Source organism: Muscardinus avellanarius, assembly GCF_963383645.1.
Source record: "Muscardinus avellanarius genome assembly, chromosome: 16".
In the NCBI taxonomy this organism is placed as follows: Eukaryota; Metazoa; Chordata; class Mammalia; order Rodentia; family Gliridae; genus Muscardinus; species Muscardinus avellanarius.
Window position 1 is genome coordinate 58,523,573 of NC_137802.1, and position 17,695 is coordinate 58,541,267.

Genomic DNA, 17,695 nt, shown 5'->3' on the forward strand with positions numbered 1-17,695 from the left:
CAGGGCCAGATGCGGGGTCATCCAGAGATGGAACTCCAGGGGCAGCTGCCGCGGGGGCCCACAGCGCCTCTGTGTGGCTCCTACTCTTCACCCTGGACAGAGCTCAGGCTGCTGTGGCCCCCGGGGGCCCCCTGGGTAGAACCTGCACAGGCCTCAGGGGGAGGGGCCCAGAGGGCTGGTACCTGGGGCCGAGGAATTGGCTTCTGGGGCTTCTTGGAACCAAGCTTCTTCATGGCATTATAGTATTTCTTCTGTTCCTCTGTCATGAAGATGTCTTTCCCTCCAAAGTAGAGTGGGATGGGGTCCGTAAGGTTGGGCTGGGACTCCTTCCCCGCCTTCAGGACCCCCCTACCTCAGGACCACCCTTAAGGAAGCTCCCACCCCTGCAGAGGCACCAGATGCCCCGGGGAAGGGGCTTCAGGGGGGCCAGGGGTGGGGGATGGGGAAGGAGGGGAATGAGACCCCAGAGGAATGAAGGGCCCAGAGAAGGAAAGGATGGGGTGACTGACAGAGGGACTGGAGCCATGCTGCTTGGACCAGATGTTCCCCCCCCCCCCAGTACTGGGGATGGAACCCAGGGACATCCTACCCCCAAGGGACACCCCCAGCCCTATTTTTTATTCTTTATTTTTTGAAACAGGGTCTCACTGAGTTGCAGAGGGCCTCACTAAATAGCTGAGGCTGTCTTTGAACCACAATCCTCCTGTCTCAGCCTCCCAAATGCTGGGATTACAGGGGTGTGCCACCACGCCCAGCTGCTTGGACCAGTTTTCATCAGTGTTTTGCAAGGCTCTTAGAATAACCCAGAAAGATAGGTTGTGTCCACCACCTTGGGGTTTTTGTTTTATTTCGTTTTGGGGGTGGAACCCAGGGGCATTCTGTCTCTGAGCTATACTCTAGTCCTTTTTACTTTAATTTTTTATTTATATTTTGATCCTGGGGATTGAATGCAGAGACATTCTACCTTTGAGCTACACCCCTGGATTTATTTTATTTTAAACTTGGAAACAGGGTCTCACTAAGTTGCTGAGGGCTTCACTGAGTTGCTGAGACTGGCCTCCAACCTGTGATCCTCCTGTCTCAGCCTCCTGAATGTTGGGATTACAAGCGTGCGCCACCATGCCCAGATTCCATCTTGTTTTATTTTATTTTATTTTTTTGGGTCTGGAGATGGAATCCAGGGACATTTGACTTCTGAGCTACACCCTCAGCCCTATTTTTTATTCTTTATTTTGAAACAGGGTCTCAGTTGCAGAGGGCCTCACTAAGTAGCTGAGGCTGTCCGTGAACAGTGATTCTCCTGTCTCCGCCTCCCACCACGCCCGGCCCACCACCTTGTTTTATTTATTTATTTATTTACTTACTTATTTTTTTGGTGATACTGGGGTTACTGGAAGCCCTTCTACCTCCGGGATATACTCCCACGGGCTACACTCCCAGACCTATTTTTTAACTTTTTTATGTGGAAACAGGGTCTCTTAAGCCAGCACGGCTGGCTCCGAACCAGCGCGATCCTCCTGTCTCCGCTTCCCAAGCGCGGGGATTACAAGCGTGCGCCACCATGCCCGGCCACTACCTTGTTTTAAAGATCAGGAAACCAAGGTTCAGGGGGCCAGGCCACTGTTCAAGGTCCCTCGGTGGGATCTGAACCGGGGGTTGCTGCCCAGGGATCGCTGTGGGAGCTGGTGACCACAGGAAAGAAGGAGTGGCCGGGCAGGGGAGGCGGGTGGATACTCATCTTCTTCTTCTGCTGGTTGAAGTTGTCGATGATGACGCCGATGAAGAGGTTGAGCGTGAAGAAGGACCCGAAGATGATGAAGATAACAAAGTAGAGGTACATGTAGATGTTCACCTCGTATGCCGGCTGCTCCTCCTTCTGCAGGGGCCACAGGACGGGGATGGGTGGGTGTGTGCCCGGGTCTGCCCCTGCTCCCAGCTGGAGCCACCCGACGCCAGGCGGCCGGGCTCCCGAGGAGACGTCCGGGCGGGGTAGGGATGGCAGAACGCCCCGGCCTCGTGTCAGCGGCCCCACTCACCTCCCGGGAGTCCACGGCAGCATACATGATGTCCATCCAGCCCTTGAAGGTGGCCTGGGAAAGCACCATGGGCGTGAGGGAGGGGGCCGCCCTCTGCTCCCGGCACCCACGAGTTTCCCTCCCCTGTGCCAGCCTGCCCACCTGCTATTGGGCAGGTATTACTCAGAGCCCGGAGACGACTGGACGCCACCTCGGAGTCCAGCGGCATTTGAGGCCCCCTAGCGAGTGATGACTGGGGTTCGGGTGGGGCGGGAGGCAGGGCAGGGGTGGCACTCACCACCTGCAGGAGGGAGAGGTAGCCCAGACCCACGTTGTCGTAGTTGACCTTGACGTTGAGCCAGCGGACCTCGCCCGTGTACATGAGGCTCTCGCACTCGGACTTGTTGTTGACCTCGGAGATTTCGAACCTCTCCGAGGTGGTGGTGTTGATGCAGTAGTAGAACTTTCCAGCAAACAGGTTGACACCCATGATGCTGAAGATGAGCCAGAAGATGAGGCAGACAAGCAGTACGTTCATGATGGAGGGGATGGCTCCCAGGAGGGCGTTCACCACCACCTGGGGGGGGCAGAGGTCACTACTAGAGCCCCTCCCTCCCAGGTCTCCCCAGCACACACAAGGGGGGCTGGCTGCTGGCCTCCTGGGGGATGGCTGATGTGAGCCAGGCCCTGCAGGGTGTGTGGGGGCAGGGCCAGGCACAGGGAGCCAGGGAGCGCTCTGCTTGGCTGGAGCCATCAATCAGAGTGGGGCTGCCTGGCTTCTCTGGAAGCAGCCTGGTCACGGGTCACCAGGCAGGAGACAAACACCCTTTCCTTGGCCCCCAAGGAGACTCAGCCCATGTGACCCGGTCCCAGCTCATGGCTCAGAGTATTACTGATAGAGACATGGGAAAGAGGCCATGGGTGTGGCGGTGCACGCTTGTAATCCCAGCAATTTTTTTTTTTTCCGGTAGTGGAAATGGAATCCAGGGGCATTCTACCTCGGAGCTATACCTCCTGCCTGCCCTATTTTCTTTCTTTCCTTCTTTCTTTCTTTCTCTCTTTCTTTCTTTCTTTCTTTCTTTTTTTCTTTCTTTCTTTCTTTCTTTCTTTCTTTCTTTCTTTCTTTCTTTCTTTCTTTCTTTCTTTCTTTCTTTTTTGGTGGTGGTGGGGTTCCTGGAAGCCCTTCTATTCTACCTCCGGGCTACACTCACGGACCTATTTTTTAAATGTTTTTTTATTTGGAAACAGGGTCTCTTAAGCTAGCAAGGGTGGCTTCGAACCAGTGAGATCCTCCTGTCTCTGCCTCCCAAAAGCAGACAGGCTGCCACCATGTCCGGGCCCTATGCCCTATTTTTTTATTCTTTATTTTGAAACAGTGTCTCACTGAGTTGCAAAGGGCCTCACTAAGTAGTAGCTGAGGCTGTCCAAGCATTTAGGAGGCAGAGACAGGAGGATCTGAGGCTGTTTGCAGACAGCCTCAGCTACTACTTAGTGAGGCCCTTTGCAACTCAGTGAGACCCCGTTTCAAAGTAAAGAATAAAAAATAGAAAAATCCCAGCATTTGGGAGGTGGAGACTGGAGGATTGTGGTTTGCAGATAGCCTCAGCTACTTAGTGAGGCCCTTTGTAACTCAGTGAGACGGTGTTTCAAAATAAAAAGACTAGCCGGGCGTGGTGGCGCACATTCATAATCCCTGGGCTTGGGAGGCGGAGACAGGAGGATCATGCAGGTTCAAAGCCAGCCGTGCTGGTTTAAGAGACTCTGTTTCCAAATAAAAATATAAAATAGGTCTCGGAATGTAGCCCAGAGGTAGAAGAGTTCCATCCCTTGTACCACCAAAAAATAAATAAATAAATAAATAAAATAATAATAAAAAATAAAAAGATCAGAACCGGGCATGATAGCACACCCTTGTAATCCAGCATTAGGGAGGCTGAGACAGGAGGATCATGGCTGGTGGCCAGCCTCAGCTACTTAGTGAGGCCCTCTGCAACTCAGTGAGACCCTGTTTCAAAATAAAGAATAAAAAATAGGGCCTGGGGTTTAGCTTGGAGGTAGAATGCCCCTGGGTTCCATCCCCAGTACCACAAAAAGAAAAAAAAAAAAAAAAAAAAGAAAAAAAAAAAAGAGGCCATTGAACCCTGAGATAGGAGGATCACAGTTTACAGGCCAGTGGCAGGAGTGTCAAGTAGTGAGATTCTCAGCAACCTAGTGAAATCCTGTTTCAAAAAATAAAAATAAAAGGAGGGAGGCTGGGGGTATAGTTCAGAGTACCCCTGGGTTCAGGGACCATTTAGGGGGGGAAAAAAGAGGGCTTGGGGGTCTCCAAGACAGCAGAACCTCAGAGCTGGAGCTCCGTCCCTACCAGCCCTCATCACATGTGCCTGATGACCCTGTTCATCTAGGCTGAATCTGAAAATCATCCCTTTTTAGGGAAGAGCCATGTCGTGACTCCCAGACAGAGCAGATGGCAGAAGCCGGTGGCACCCAGGGGAGCTCTATTTTTGGCTAGGGTAGCACCCAGCTGCATGGCTGTGGGCAGGCCTAGCATCGGGCTGGCTTCTTGTATGAGCCCAGGACAGGCTGATTCCCAGGGGCCCCGTAGAGCAGGTCTGTTTGCAGCCGACCTCTCTCTGCTGGGGAAGTCACACTTGTGTTTCTCTGTCAAGGGCCTGAGGGGACAGACAGACTTCCTTCCCTCCCTCTTTCCTTCCTTTCTTCTCTTCTTCTCTTTTCTTTTCTTTTCTTTTCTTTTTTTTTTTTTTGGAAGTACTGGGGATTGAACCCATGGGCCTTCTATCTCTGAGCTACACCCACAGCCTTAATTCATTATTTATTTTGAAAATAGGGTCTCACAAAGTTGCGAAGGACCTCACTAACTTGCTGAGACTGACCTTGAACCTGTGATCTTTCTGTCTCAGCCTCCCAAGGGACTCCAAGTATGCCCCACCATGCCTGACTCTCAGCCCCTTTTATATATATATATATATAGTATGTGTGTGTGTGTGTGTGTGTGTGTGTGTGTGTGTGTGTGTGTGGTACTGGGGGCTTTTCTACCTCCGGACTATAATCCCAGACCTATTTTTATACTTTATTTGGAAACAGGGTCTCACTAAGTTGCTGAGAGCCTCACTAAGTAGCTGAGGCTGGTTTTGAACCTGCACAATCCTCCTGTCTCAGCCTCCCAAGCGTGGGGATTACAAGCATGTGCCACCACGCCAAGCTTTCAGCCCCCCCCCTTTTAAAATATTTTTAATTTTGGAACAAGGTCTCACTAAGTTGCTGAGGGTCTTGCTAAGTTGCTGAGGGTGGCCTCAAACCTGTAATCCTCTTGTTTCAGCCTCCCATGTACTGGGATTACAGGTGTGCCACCCCACCTGGCTCCATGGTTATTGGCTTGAGACTTACCCTATACTCAAGGGCAGGACTTGGGGCATGACGGGAGCCCTGGAGCACAAGCACCTTCACATTTGCTATGTTTCAGGGCCCTGGTCTGAGGTTGCAAAGGACACCCAAAAACCCACAGGCCAGCTTTCCTCCTCTTCTCCCCACTTTGAGCCCTCTAGTGAGCTGCAGCAGCCTCTGCTGCCCCCCAGTGGTGGCAGACACCCACGGAAAGGGCTGCCAGCCAGAATGGGGCAGGCTGTGGAATGACCACTAAGTCTCCAGGGCCCCAAACCCAGCAGTTGGCGCCTCTGCCTGACCCTGGTCACATCTTCCCACCCTGCTCTGTGGGCGGCGGCTCCCCCGTCCAGAGCCCTCCTTGGGACGGGGTCTCAGTACCCACCCTCATGCCCTCGAATCGGGACAGTGCCCTCAGGGGACGCAGGGCCCGCAGCGTGCGCAGGGATTTGATGGGGCCCAGCTCCGAGTAGCCCAGCCAGTTGGCCACCAGGCTGATGATGGACACCTGCAAAAGGAGGGAGGGTGGTCAGCGAGTGCAGGGCCCTTGGACACCCCGCAGCCTAGGGACACAGCCTGGAGGTACAGATCCTCCATCGTGGGGAGCCTCCCTGAGCACACAGCTCCTGGTTGTCTCCCTTGGCCTCCTTTCCTACGGGGGGGTCCCATCTGGTGGGAAGAGCAGTCTTGGGACCTGTCCTGGCACCTCTAGAGCTCTACCTCCTCCTCAGACATAGAACCAATGAACAAGGGATGACCTCAAATGGGAGGGCGGGCCCTGCCTCCTTCATGGGACTGTGTGGCCATTATAGAGGAATTAAGAATCCTCCTCTACACAACCAGGCATGGTAGTGCACACCTGTAATCCCAGTGCTTGGGAGACTGAGACATGAGGATTTGCGGCCAGCCTCCTCAACTTAGTGAGGCCAGCCTCAGAAATTTAATGAGACCCTGTTTCAAGATAAAAAATAAAATAAAATAAAATAAATAAAATAAATAAAATAAAAAGGAGCCCGGCATGGTGCACACACTTATAATCCCAGCATTTGGGAGGCGGAGACCAGAGGATTGCGGTGCGGGGCCAGCCTCAGCTACTTAGTGAGGCCCTTTGTAACTCAGTGAGACCCTGTTTCAAAATAAAAAATAGGGCAGGGGGTGTAGCTCAGAAGTAGAATGCCCCTGGGTTCCATCCCCAGACCTGCAAAAAAAAAAAAAAAAAAAAAAAAAAAAAAAAAAAAAAGGACTAATAGGGCTGGTGTGTAGCTTGGAGGTAGAATGCCCCTGAGTTCCATCCCCAGTAACGCAACAAAAATAAAAAATAAATAAAATAAAATAAAATACAAAGGACTGGGGAACCACAAACTAACATAAAATCCTCCACCTATGATGGCAGGAACCATATATCCCCCAGTCTATCTCCCTCAGGAAGAAGGTGGTCTCTAATTCCTCTCCCTGGGCAGCTGTGCCTGAGAAGCCAGAGGCCAGTCTTTGTGTGTGTGTGCGTGTGGTGGGGGGCAGTGCCGTCTGGGGTTGGACCATCTGTGAGTCCTCAGCCACCATGGCTCCAGTTCGACTCACGTCCACGATGAGGAAGTCCAGCCAGCACCAGGCATTGGTGAAGTACACCTTGAAGCCGTAGGCCACCCACTTGAGCAGCATCTCCAGGATGAAGATGTAGGTGAAGACCTTGTCGGCGTATTCCAGGATGGTGCGGATCACTTTGCGCTGCTCGATGTAGATGTCCTCGAAGGCCTGGGGGCCCCAGCACGCCCTGTGGGTGGCCAGGGCCCGGAGGCTGGCACAGCGGCCACGTCCCCTGCCCTGCCTCATGCCACTGCTTCCCGGGGGGCCTAGCGTGGGAGCCAGACTGGGGGCAGCTGTGGGCATCTCCCAGCCTTTCCCCATCATGGGGCGGTTCAGGCTTCCCGGTGGGTGGGGAGGAGTCTTGGTTCTCAATCATCTGCCAGGGGGTTTCACAGTGGCACATTTTCCATTTTGCCCCCCCCACCTTAATCCCAAATACCTGGGGCCCACCTGCCTTCCCAATGGCTGGAGGTACACTCAACTCAGAACCCACAGAACAAGGGGGGGGGGATCCTGTCTGTCACTTGAAAGAGCAGGTGCATTCTAGAACATATGCTAGAGGTGCAGGTGAGTTTTGAGTCCCTGGCAGGGAGGAGAGGGAGCCCCAGGAGCCCCTGCTTGGGCCCAGCACCCGCCCCCGCCCCCGCCCTGCCCCTTGGGGTGGCGCCTACCAGGGCCCCGCTGCTGAGCAGAATCATGAAGACAATGAAGGTTTCAAACCAGTTGTGCTCGACTATCTTGAAGCAGGCCCTGCGGAGGGTCCACCACTGCTTCCCGCGGCCCTGGGAGACGTCCACGTAGAGGCAGGGGCAGCGCTGGACACAAGCTAGGGGGCATGGCCGGGCACCATGTCAGTTGCCTCTTGCCGGCCTCCACCTCACAGTGCCTCAGGCCCAGCATCCACATCCTCCCCACACTGGGGATGTCCTCCCCCCACAGCGCACTCCGCTGTGGATCCACTGCTGCCACCGAGAGGCTGGCTGAGGAAAGATGCTCCACAGGCGAGGGATAGCCGGCCACCAGGCGGCCTCACTCTGTCCTGCCAGGCCCTAGAGGGCTGGCTCACCCAGGGGCCACAGGCTCCCCAGTGAGCTCCTCCGCCCTGGCCCAGCCTGCCCCCCCATAGCTGTGCCCTACCCTCCGTGAAGCACTCCTCGGGCTGCTCCCCCTCGGGGTTCTCCTCGGCCTGCTCCTCGGGGTCCTCCTCGGGGGGCTTGTAGTCGGCCGTGCTGCAGACGGAGGAGTTCCCGTCGTAGAGGGGCTGCGGCAGCTTCTGCAGGGGCCACAGACGCAGGTGACCCCCAGGTCCTGGGAGACCCCCTCACCCTCCCGCCAGGGGTGGCAGGATGGGAGGGAAAGGAGAAGGGGTGAAGCTGACTCACTCCTTCATTCTTTCACTCAGACCTGGCTACTGAACTGTCACTGTGCCCTGGGTGGAGGGACAAAGGGACAAAGATGGCCTCGGTCCTTCTCTCTGGGCGTATGAGGCTTGGGAAGAGGTGCTGAGGTGCAAGGAGGTCGGTGAGGGCCTTGGGTAAAGGAGGCACAGGGACTGGGCCTGGGGTGGCTCCATGGGGCTCGGCCTCTGGGGGGCTTGGGGAGTCATAAGAGACCAGCAGAGGGAAAAGAGGCCCAGAGGGGGGCAGGGGTAAGAAGAGGGGCCAGGATGGAACGGGGCTGCCACAGGCCGCAGAGGTCAGGCCTGCGGTGCCCCAGTGTCGGAGCCTCCCCTTCCAGGGTCGGTTTGGCTGAGGGATCGAGAAAGGATGGAAAATTTTTCCCAGCCAAGGCCCAGTTGGTGCCAAGGGAACCTGATCAGAGGGGGGGGGGGGCTGGTGTTCGGCCTGGCCAGGCCTCCTCCGGGTGCGTCCCAGGCCAGCTTCCCAGGCCGGACCTCCACTGCGCAAGGGGACCCGGCATGGGGGTGGTGGCAGAGGGGATTGGGCAGCTTGGTGGGGGACAGCTCTGCACCCAGAGCAGTGACCAGAAAGCTGAGGGATTGGTGGGGGTTCTTGTTTCCAGTTGACAGAAAGGGAAACCGGCACAGAGGATTAGGTCAGACAGGGCATCCACCAAGGTGCTTGCCCCACCTGTGCACCCCGAAGCCCACAATCCTCCAGGAGCCCTGCTTGCCCCCCTATAAAGAGCCCCCAGTCCCCTCCTGCCGGCCTTGGACCCAGCGCTCTCTGGCCCCTCCCCTGCCGAGTTCTTCATACCGAGGTGGAGGTCAGGGCCACATGGCCCGGGGTATTTATAGCTCAGCAGGCACTCAGCCCCCTGGTAAGTCAGCGTCCGCATGTTTGGGGAGAAATAAGCAGTCAAGAACTTTCAGGGCAAAGTTCATTAGGTTCCACTGCCCGGCCAGGCCCAGGCTCTGCTGTGGGGTGGGCAGGGCCTTTGGCTTCATTTATGTGCTAGTGGGTGGGTAGGGGGGCTCAGAGTTGGCTTCCCAGAGACCCCAGCCTCTGGGGTGGCAGCCACCTGAGTTCCAGTCCCCTCTGTACCCTTGAAAGGGAGGGTCAGGAGGAAGGGGACATCTTGGTCCAGCAGCAAGGCCCCTGTGTGGGTTGGAGGAGATTAAGGCTCCCGTCCTGAGGTTATGCTACAGTGCTCTGCTGTCCTTGTCCCCAACTCCGATGGGCCCTCTGGCTCCTCTCCTCAGAGTCTGGCAAGCACTTGGCAGGGGCTTTAACCCCAGAGGACGATTTAAGAGAGGCCTCTTGGCCAGGTGTGGTGGCACATGCCTGTAATCCCAGTACTTGGGAGGCTAAGACAGGAGGATCACAGGTTCAAGCCTGCAATGCCTCAGCAACTTAGTGAGGTTCTCAGCAACTTAGGGACACCCTTAAGAGCTGGCAGTGTAGCTTGGAAGTAGAATGTCAGAGACAGAGAGAGAGAGAGAGAGAGAGAGAGAGAGAGAGAGAATATCTTGCCCTCTTCTATCCTGCAACCAAGGTGCTACAGGTAAATGCAGCCTAAGAGCGCCCCCTGCTGGTATGAGGCCCAGGTGGAGTTTGTCCCGGCCTAAAATGGATATATTACACTCACCCTTCAGAAGGGCTTACCGGACCCTGTGCGCACAGCACGTCATGTAATGTTCTCAACAGTGCCACGAGGTAGGTACCACCCGAGGATCAGACAGGACCTGTGTCTTGCCCAGAGTCACGCACACGCTCAGAGGGACTCACCTTGACGTCCTCAGGCTCGGAGAACGTGTCGGTCTCCTCCTCGGTGGGCATCTCCAGGTCGGACTCCTCGGAGGCGATAGGCACCTGAATGGTCAGGTAGGGGTTGTTGATGAAGTTGAGGTGGTCCAGCTCGATGCCCGAGGGGGTGCCGTCAGCCAGGCCCACGTGGTTCAGGATGTGACTGTCCTTCTTCAGGTCCTGGTCCCCCTCATCGGGCGGCGGCTCCTTCTTCTCGTCCTCGGGGGCACTCTCCCCGGCCTCCTCGGCACCCCTGGGCTCCCCGAGGCTGAGCATGATGTCCTTGGGGCTCAGGATTTTGCCGTGCAGCAGCCCCAGCAGGAAGGCCTTGGCGAAGCCGATGCCCCACTTGATGCGCCCAATGGCGATCTGCAGGTTGTTCATCTCGCCATCCTCGTCCGAGGCCGCCAGGCTGTCGGCGCTGAAGGAGCTCAGCAGGAGCGCCAGGAACAGGTTCAGCACCTAGGAGCCAAGGGCCAGGGAGCCTCAGCCGGCGCGGGGCCTCAGGTCCACAGGCCGGACCTATCACGGTCGGCACGGAGCAGGATGCAGCTCAGGGAAGCTCACGACTGCTCATGGAGGGGCAGTGAGCACCGTCCTCACACTGCAGGTAGGGAAACTGAGGCTGGCTCCGGTGGTAGGACTCTGTTGCCCAAGGCAGTAGCAGGGTTGGAGGTGGTATGCTGGGTGACAGGGACTCTATGGCTCTGTCCTCTACCTCTGCTGTCAGAGGTTGCAGAACCAGGAACAGGACTCGAGTTGCCAAGCTTCTGGACTCACTGGAAATCTTAGTCTTTGATCCTTCTCATCTATAAGTGGGACTGTGTGTGTGTGTGTGTTTGTGTATTATTGGGGACTGAACTCAGGGGCATTCCACCTCTAAGCTACACCCCCAGTCTTGTTTTATTTTGCAAAAGGGCCTTACTGGCCGAGTTGCTGAGGATGGCCTCAAACCTGTGATCCTCCTGTCTCAGCCTCCTGAGTACTAGGACTACAGGCGTGTGCCACCACGCCTGGCTCTAAATGGGACTTTTAACAGACTCTGGGCTCAGCTGCTTGTCCCTGGTGCCCTGGAAAGGACATTTGACCTGGAGTTATTCACTCCTGTCTCTCCTTGGGGTTCCTTACCCCATCTATCCTCCCCCATCTTAGTGACAGGGACTTAGAAGACTTCTCAAGACTACTGCTGTCCTAGCCCCAGACTTTATTTTCCTGTAGATGGACAGTTACTGAGCCCCTGACACTGTTGGTGAGCAAGTGCCCTCAGGGAGCCCACAGCCTGGTAGATCACACAAGCACAATTCCGTGGGCCTAGGTGGCAGTGTAGACTGGAGTCCCTGGGCTTTGAAACCATGTTGTCTGCTCTGAACTGCAGTTTACTAGCTGTGTGTTCTGAGGCAAGTCACTTTGCTGCTCCGTGCCTCTGTGTGCTCATCTGTGAAATGGGGGATGGTTTCTAGTATTCCCCACACTGTCCTGATGATTAAAATATCAATACGAGTAGAGTACACTGTGGGTATTCAAGACACTGTAATGAGAGCAGTCATAGGAAGCTGAGTCCCAGAGAGGTAGAGAGATTTGCCCTAGGACAAACAGCACAGACAGCACAGGAACCCAGGCTTCCAGCCATTGTACAAGCCTAGAGAGCATCATTCATGTCTACTACAATGGCGATGATATCCCCGAGGTCCACAAGGTGATGGCCCTGCCTTCCAGCAGCCTCCCCCTCCTCCCTCCCTGGGCTGTGGAGAAAGGCGACAGGGGGTCCTGGCTTGGGGGGGGGGGGCTGGGCAGCCCGGACATATGAAGCAGAAGGGCCTGTGTGTGAATCTATTACCCCTGACCATCTTCTCAGTGGGTCTTCTTGTTTGGCTTGGCCAGTATCCTCCAAGGTTTTAAAATTAATGTCTTAACTATCATATTAACATAGTATTTTTTAAATCTATATATTAAAGCCAGGCACAAGTGGTGCATGCCTATAATCCCAGTACTTGGGGGATAGGAGGATCACAGGTTCAAGACCAGTCTCAGCAACTTAGTGAGACCCTCAGCAGCGTAGTGAGACCCTATTTAAGATTTAAACTAAAAGGGCTGGGTGCTAGGTGTGTTGGTGCATGCCTGTAATCCTAGTACTTGGGAGGCAGACACTGGAGGATCAAAGATTTGAAGCCAGCTTCAGCAACTTATTGAGGCCCTCTGCAACTTAGCAAGACTCTGTTTCAAAAGAAAAAAATAGGAGCCAGGTGTGGTGGCGCACGCTTGCAATCCCAGTACTTGGGAGGCTGAGATAGGAGAATCACGTAGGTTCAAAGCCAGCCTTAGCTACTTAGCAAGGCCTTTTGCAACTCAGTGAGACCCTGTTTCAAAATAGAGAATAAAAAATAGGGCTGGGGGTATAGCTTGGAGGTAGAAAGCCTCTGGGTTCCATCCCCAGTACCACAAAAATAAACAAACAAACAAACAAATAAAAATAAAAAATAGGACTAGGAATATAGTTCAAAGGTAGAATGTCCCTGGGTTCTATTACCAGTACTACAAAACAAACAAGAAACCTCTTGCAGAGAACGTGCTGGGGGACCCCACCCCAAGCCTCACCCTCCCTCTTCCTGCCAGGCTTTGCCCCCACCCACATTTATTGGTCTTTTCTCTCCCTCTCTCAGGGGGAGGCATCCAGTTGCCAGAAATGCATCTGAGATGGGAATTAGCAGCTCTCTGGGTCAGCAGGGTTTGCACAAGGCTCCTGCCTGGGACAGAAATAGCCTCCCCGGGCAAGGGCGGGCCGAGGAGGGGGGGACGGGGTCGTGTTGCCCTGGGGGGTCTGCGGAGTGGGCTACTCATGACTAGTCACTCCCTCTTCTTCACAGTAAGCCGGAGGAAGTGGCACACCGGAGGAGTGCCATGGGTGCAGGGGCACGGGCCCCACACTCCTGGCAGGGCGCCCTGGTGCCCTCTGGCAGACACCTGCTTCTCTGAGGCCTGGGGGTGTGGTGGACAAGGATGGTGCCCAAGGAGCTGACCTGCCGCCTCCCTGAGCGCTCCACCCCCTCTATGCAAACTGGGAGAGCCAGGGCGCTGGGCCCTGAAGCGTGCTGGTGGGGTGTGTGTGTGTGTGTGTGTGTGTGTGTGTGTGTGTGTGTACGCACTCAGAGGGAGTGCAGGGCAGCGGTTGCAGACTCTGCAGTCCTCTTGGGCTCGAACCCTATAACTTATTTACTTATTTACCTCCCTGGGCCTTTGCTTCCTCATCTGTGAGGCAGATCAACCAGTGCGTCCAGCAGAGATGGTTGTGGGGATGTCTGAACCAATACAAGGGATGTGCTCAGAAAACTGTGTAGATGCTGGAGGAAGCCGGCTGTCACCAGAGCTATCGTTGGTGTCGAGGTTATTATTATTAATTATTATTATTGGTACACCCCCAGCCCTTTTTATTTTGAAACAGGGTCTTACTAATTGCAACAGGTTTTGCTACATTGCTGGGGCTAGCCTCAAACGTGTGATCCTCCTGTCTCAGCCTCCTAAGTTCCACGATTTCAGGCCGGCCCTGCAGCATCTGGCTGAGGTTGGCATTATTATGATCTCTGTTCCGACAAGCCTCCCAGGTACTGAAGGCACAGACCTCAGTTCTCCCAAGCTGTGCGGCTCTGGGCAGCCCCACCTCCATGGTGTGGGAACAGCACTGACTGTTTTATGGAGTCAGAAAGCCCTGTGTACAAGGACCAGAGCGTGGCAGAAGCCTAGTGCTAATGAGGAAGTGTTGTGCCAGTGGCCGTTCCCCCTCCCCGGTGGGAGGGGTCTCAGTCATTGTTAGGAGCTACCAAATTTTTTTTGGGGGGGTCTGGGGATGGAACCCAGGGACATTCGACCTCCGAGCTACACCCCCAGCCCTATTTTCTATTCTTTATTTTGAAACTGGGTCTCACTGAGTTGGGAGGGCCTCACTAAGTGGCTGAGGCTGTCTGTGAACCGCGATCCTCAGGTCTCAGCCTCCCGAATGCTGGGATTACAAGCGTGGCCACCATGCCTAGCTGGTTACATTTCTTGCTCAAGGTTTCCCGGTCAGCAGGTGGCAAAAATGGGGGCTGGAAATTGTTGTGTGTGGTACTGAGGATTGAATCTAGGAGTATTCTACCTCCGAACTACACCCCCAGCTCTATTTTTGATTATTTTGAAACAGAGTCTCACTAAGTTGCAGAGGGCCTCACTAAATAGCCGAGGCTGGGTGGGAACCCAGATCCTCCTATCTCATCTCCCAAATGCTGGCATTACAAGCCTGCACCCCCATGCCCAGCTTGGGAATGTTTTTAAGTGTCCACTCAGAGAGACAGAACCACCCTCCAGACTCTCAACCATCCATAGACCTTTAAACGTATACTCACAATCTACTGAGTGCTGTGACCCCATGAAATCCTGCCCAGAGCTCAGTCCGGCTACCTTGCCCTCTCTTCCCACTCCCTGCAATGCCCCTCTTGGGACAGCAGGCCTGGCTCTCCTCTCCAGTTCTCCCACCATCTCCTTACCCTGAGGTGGCACCCCTTACCCCGCCTGCCCCTGCCCCAGCAGGAGCGCAGCGATATCTGAGAAGCGCTGACCCAGCAGCCCAAGGATTCCAGAGGCCTTTGCGGAACGCGAGGACATGCATGTAGCTCCCACCCCCCTGTGGCCCAGGGCAGCGTGGGGTGCCATGGGATGGCTGAGCACAGCACCGCAGGACTCTGGCAGGCTTGATCCCCAGTCCCACCCCCAGAAGGAGAGGAGCGCCTCCTCCACAGGCCCAGACACACAAGTGCTGTCCAGAGCCTCACCGACACCTCCTGGCACAGCCACAGAAAGGGGCAGGATGGGTGTCGTTTATGTCACCTCTAGATCCTCCCGATGCCATGGCCTAATTCTTTTTTCCAGAGCCTGGGCCCACAGGCCCGGGCACAGAGGAGGGAGGGAGGCAGGAGGGGGAAGGCCGAGCAGCTAGGGGACCGGTCACCCCCCACGCTGGGTCTTTCTGCACACTAGCGAGGCCAGTCATCCCAGCCACCCTGTGAGGTCCCCGTAAGTTTTCTTCTATGGGACAGCTAGAGAACCCCACCGAACCCCGCCGGAGGAGAGCACAGTCATTGGTTCAAGGTCACACAGAGGATGGTCAGAGAGCTGGGATTGTAATGCAGATCTCTCTGACTCATTCTCAAGTTACTTTACTCAAAACACTGGTGTTTTTTTTTTCTTTAATCTTTTAATTTTTGTGGTACCAGGGATGGAACCCAGAGGTAATCTACCTCCGAATTACACCCTCAGGTCTATTTTTTTTAGTCCTTTTTATGTTTGAAACAGGGTCTCACTGAGTTGCAAAGGGCCTCACTAAGTAGCTGAGGCTGTTCCCAACCGTGATCTTCCAATCTCTGCCTCCCAAATGCTGAGATGACAAACGTGTACCACCATGCCCGGCTGTGGGTTTTTTGTTGTTGTTGTTGTTTTGTTTTTTTTGTTTTTAATAGTACAGAGGATTCAACCCAGGGGCATTCTAACTCCAAGTCACACCCCCAGACCTATTTTATTTTTTACTGTGAAATAGGGTCTTACTAAATTGCGGATGGGCTCACTAAATTGCTGAGACTGGCCTCAAACCTGTGACCCTCCTGTTTCAGTCTCCCAGAGTACTGGGATTACAGGTGTGCATCACCACACCCAGCTTCAAAACACTATTTTTTTTTGCTTTGGGGTTTTGTTTGTTTTTTGTTATTGTTATCCTGAGGATTAAACCCAGGGACATTTCATTTCTAAGCTAAACCACCAGCCCCCCCCCCCCGTTTTAATTTTGAAACAGGGTCTCACTAACTTGCTGATGGTCTTGCTAAGTTGCTGCGACTGGCGTCACACCGGCATCCTCCGGTCTCAGCCTCCCAGGTACTGAGATTATAGGCGTGCATCACCATTCCTAGCTCGACTGACTGCTTGACGCTGGAGCATTACTGTGATAAGCCGTATCTAATCGCCATTCCAGGGGCAGGTGGGGCGTGGGAAATAGAAAATGGATAGCCACCAGCAAGTCATAGAGTTTGACTTCCTAGAAACCAGGACCTCGAAGGACAGCCTGATGTACAAGCAAGAGAAGGACCAACACCCTCCACACACACGCACGCACACGCGCGCGCGCACACACATGCACATGCACGCACACGCAGCACACACATGCACACACATACGCACGCACGCACACACGCACATGCATGCGCACGCACACACACACACACACACACACACGCACTGCCCGGCCCGCGCCACTCACCACCAGGTTGCCGATGACCATGACCATGAGGAAGACGGTGAGGCACATGGGCTGGCCGGCCACCTCCATGCAGTCCCACATGGTCTCGATCCACTCCCCGCACAGGATGCGGAAGACGATGAGGAAGGAGTGGAAGAAGTCGTGCATGTGCCAGCGGGGCAGGCTGCAGTCCGAGGCGATCTTGCACACGCACTCCTTGTAGCTCTTGCCAAACAGCTGCATGCCCACCACGGCGAAGATGAACACGATGATGGCCAGCACCAGCGTCAGGTTGCCCAGCGCGCCCACCGAGTTGCCGATGATCTTGATAAGCATGTTCAGCGTCGGCCACGACTTGGCCAGCTTGAAGACCCGCAGCTGCCGGGCAGAGGAGCACGAGGGCGGGTGAGGCTCGGGGGCCGGGGACCGCCGGCCGGCCCAACCCAGAGTGCCCCGGCCTCGGGACGGAGATTGGTTTCAAGCAGCCTGAAGCCTTGCCCGCTCTGAGTGATCTGAGGCCTCAGTGTGCTACTCTGTTATATGGGGACACTCATGTCCAGCTAAGCTCCCGCTTCATGTGTTAAAGAGGGAAATGTGAGCCAGGCGTGGTGGCGCACACCTGTAATCCCAGTGCTTGGGAGGCTGAGACGGGAGGATCGCAGGTTTGAGGACAACCTCAGCAAGGAGTGAGACTCTCATCAACCTAGGGCAACCCTGTTTCAAAATAAAAACAAAATAGGGCTGGGGGTATAGCTCAGAGGTAGAATGCCCCTCGGTTGTAATCCCAGCCCCTGGATTCAATCCCCAGTAACACACACACACACACACGCCTGTAATCCCAGTACTTGGGAGGCTGAGACAGGAGGATCGCAGGTTTAAAGCTAGCTTCAGCAATTTAGTAAAGCCCTAAGCAATTTAGCAAGGCCCTCAACTTAGCAAGACTCTGTTCAAAGTAAAATAGGGCTGGGAGTGTGTTGCTTGGAGGTAGGATTGAAAGGGTTCAATCCCCTTGGGTTCTCCCAAAATGGGGAGAGAGAGAGAGAGAGAGAGAGAGAGAGAGAGAGAGAGAGAGAGACACTTATCTTCAAGGATATAGCCTATGACATTTACAAGTGAAATTATATGTTAGATTCGTTCTATCACACTTCCTCCACCAGTGAAAACTGGGGGTCAGATGAAAGAAGAACTGTGAATGTTGACAGCTATTGGAGCCGGGCAGGGGGAGGGTACTT

At 54.7% G+C, this 17,695-nt stretch overlaps 1 protein-coding gene across 1 annotated transcript in view; it reads right to left on the reverse strand.

The window, feature by feature from the left end:
- The window catches only part of SCN4A (sodium voltage-gated channel alpha subunit 4), a gene marked incomplete at both ends in the record, with an annotated part of 34,530 nt that overhangs the window by 4,092 nt on the left and 12,743 nt on the right, over nucleotides 1-17,695 (reverse strand). Inside the window, 10 exons of the mRNA XM_080712441.1 lie at nucleotides 183-280; nucleotides 1,735-1,876; nucleotides 2,037-2,090; nucleotides 2,314-2,592; nucleotides 5,803-5,925; nucleotides 6,996-7,169; nucleotides 7,673-7,827; nucleotides 8,139-8,274; nucleotides 10,190-10,669; nucleotides 16,485-16,841. Coding sequence (XP_080568567.1) covers nucleotides 183-280; nucleotides 1,735-1,876; nucleotides 2,037-2,090; nucleotides 2,314-2,592; nucleotides 5,803-5,925; nucleotides 6,996-7,169; nucleotides 7,673-7,827; nucleotides 8,139-8,274; nucleotides 10,190-10,669; nucleotides 16,485-16,841 — 1,998 coding nt within the window. The remainder of the gene's footprint in view (nucleotides 1-182; nucleotides 281-1,734; nucleotides 1,877-2,036; nucleotides 2,091-2,313; nucleotides 2,593-5,802; nucleotides 5,926-6,995; nucleotides 7,170-7,672; nucleotides 7,828-8,138; nucleotides 8,275-10,189; nucleotides 10,670-16,484; nucleotides 16,842-17,695) is intronic.